The sequence below is a fragment of the Anarrhichthys ocellatus genome, unplaced genomic scaffold (assembly GCF_004355925.1).
Source record: "Anarrhichthys ocellatus isolate YVR2014 unplaced genomic scaffold, GSC_Weel_1.0 scaffold4, whole genome shotgun sequence".
In the NCBI taxonomy this organism is placed as follows: Eukaryota; Metazoa; Chordata; class Actinopteri; order Perciformes; family Anarhichadidae; genus Anarrhichthys; species Anarrhichthys ocellatus.
In genome coordinates, this window is record NW_022280034.1 from 3,401,135 (window position 1) to 3,403,634 (window position 2,500).

The 2,500-nt window shown below is 45.4% G+C and overlaps 1 protein-coding gene across 9 annotated transcripts in view; it reads left to right on the top strand.

Moving 5' to 3' along the window:
- The window catches only part of tanc2b (tetratricopeptide repeat, ankyrin repeat and coiled-coil containing 2b), a 125,946-nt gene that overhangs the window by 82,356 nt on the left and 41,090 nt on the right, over positions 1-2,500 (top strand). For 6 of the 9 annotated variants that reach the window (XM_031843310.1, XM_031843311.1, XM_031843313.1 and 3 more), the window contains one exon: positions 615-731. The exons of the other annotated variants lie outside the window; for them this stretch is intronic. In XM_031843310.1, the coding sequence (XP_031699170.1) occupies positions 615-731 (117 nt within the window). The remainder of the gene's footprint in view (positions 1-614; positions 732-2,500) is intronic. 9 annotated transcript variants of the gene reach the window in all.

Below are 2,500 nucleotides of genomic sequence, written 5' to 3' on the forward strand. Positions count from 1 at the left end.
TCTCTCTCTCTCTCTCTCTCTCTCTCTCTCTCTCTCTCTCTCTCTCTGAATTTCTTGTCGAAGGGACTCGTTTGATGTCTCAGACTTCGTGCTTGAGTCAGGCGAGAGAACATTCCAAAAATGGATCTCATTTGCATTCTTGGTGTGATTATGACGCCGGACAAATAGACACAACAATTTTTATTTTTTTTAAAAAATTTTTATAGCATCCATCTTTTCAGCTGAAAGGTCCATCTTGTTTGCTACTCTGTGTGTGTTGTGAGGGAAGTGAAGGCCTTTACAGAAGAAGTATGGTGATACTTTCACATTTCAGTGGTTGGCTGAGGTTGGGATTGCCCATGCTGCTTGTTTACTTTAGCTTTATTTGACCCAAAGCAAATACAAAGCTGCCATAGAAAGCCTTCAGGATGTTTCAGTCATGTTATCAGTGTGCTGCTTCAAGTTCATAAGCTCTCTATGTTCCTCCCTCTCTGTCCTGTCCCTGTCACTCCTCTCTTTCTTGTCTTCTTCCATCTCCCTGATCTGTGTGTGTGTGTGTGTGTGTGTGTGTGTGTGTGTGCGTGTGCATGTGGTCCTCTCCTTTCTCTATATCTGTGTGCGCTTTCTGCTCCTAGCCCCTCTGCGGAAAGCAAAGTTTGTGGAGAGCCCTCGCATTCCACAATCAGAGCTTGGCTCCCCTACACACACCTCCACCACTGCCAAGAATCCAGACCTGGACACATACTGCCCTGGTAAGTTTTTGGCCAGCTTGTTCCTCATTTCGTCGTGTTACTTTCTGCATGTTGGTTCCTGTCTGCAGTAGAGAGATAGAGAGATATAGGGGGAGTTTTGCAGCCTGCTTCTGCAAAGACAAAAACATTGCAAACGGTCATTTATGGAATAGCTGTGCTGGTGCCCACAGTGTCCATCCTCCTTGTCCCCCCCCCCTCCCCCCCTCCCTCGCTGTCACTTTAATCCTCCCTCGCTGCTTCCTCACTCTCCCCCGCTTCTTCAAGGCAGAGCTTGTTTAGGTGCCGCCGCTGTCTTTCTGTTAACTTTAACTTCACAGTCGGCGGTTGCTCAGTTAATCCTGTGGACAGTCCAGATTTGCTTCTACCCCCTGTATCTATCCTCTCTCACCCCTTGCCCCCCCCCCCTCCCTCCCTCCTCCCGCAGTAAAGCAGGTCACTCGAGGATTGAGTGCTCTGCTGAGATTCGGTTCTGGTATATCTGCTCTCTCATCTTGCCTCTCCTCTTCCTGTTTGCCACTGAGAAGTGCAGCATTAGCTTCCTGACCTGATCTTGTTAGCTCGACCTCTGGTGGCTGTAAAGACGATGCCGAAGCACCCCAGGGTTGTTTAAAGACATGCGAGCGATAGTGATGGGAGGTCTCAGGACTTAACTTTTGAAACTTAGAGAGGAAAATGGTCAAAAGATTGCTTCTAGCCTTCTCAGTCTGCCAGCTTCTTCTGCTGAGTCTCTGCTCAATGGGAGCTCTAAGTAGGTGATGTGTTTATGCAAATGACCTAGAATGTACTTTTTATAGTATTTATTTTTATAGAAGTCTAAATAGTTTGTTAGGAAAGACCCTTTAGTTCTGGTGCCTGGCTTGCGGTTGAATGTCATGGATGAAAAGCTGTTGTCCCGGCTTTATTTTGCATCAAACCTGTGAAATAGACTGTGAAATAACCGATCGGTCGTGATGAGCTGCGAAACAGCCACTGCAGATGTGACATTTCAGGGCTGAGATGGTAATCTCTCTAGCACCATTGAGGCAGGAAAATCGTTGATTGCAACCGGGAATTCTCTGTCTGTCCAATAACAACTTGAGCTGGAGAGGAACCGGGAGGGATGAGATGAGTTCTCTGGGGTGAGGACTCGCGCCCTTCAGGTGGACAGATGGACATCTTGGCTCTTAACAATAGCTCAATGACTTCAACATCTGATCGCATTCCAGCCAGCACTCTGCCGCTGACACTGACATCCCGGAGGATGTCAGCTACCAGCTGATGTTTTATGGCCTACAAAAGAAATTTGTGGTCTCATAAATATTGTTTGTGAATATGTTGTGGCTCGTAAAGTTCACCACCAGCCGTCCTCCTTATATCATCAGAGTGAAAGCTTTTACAAAGATGTAAGAGCTCAAACTCTTTACAGTAACTTCCCGGACTAGCTGTGGGCGCTACGGATAAAATCCTCCGTCATGATGTTTGTTATTTGATATCACAATATTAATATATTGAGTTGAGTTAAAGTCCAAATGAAATCATGCTTAGTCATCCTTTTAGCAGTCAGTGTTATTTTAAATATGAAGAAAGAAGCCGTGTCTGTGTTTGATTGACAGTAATTTGCAGGATGAGTCCCAGCAGGGAAACATTTAAAATAAACAACGGGTGGACTTTTTAAAGTAGTGATATTAAGGAGTTAGGACCACATCAGCATCTAAAAGGACCAAAGAGACATTTTAGGGACATTTACATGCTGTTTAATGTGCGAGGTCATTGGTTGTATGGAAACAATG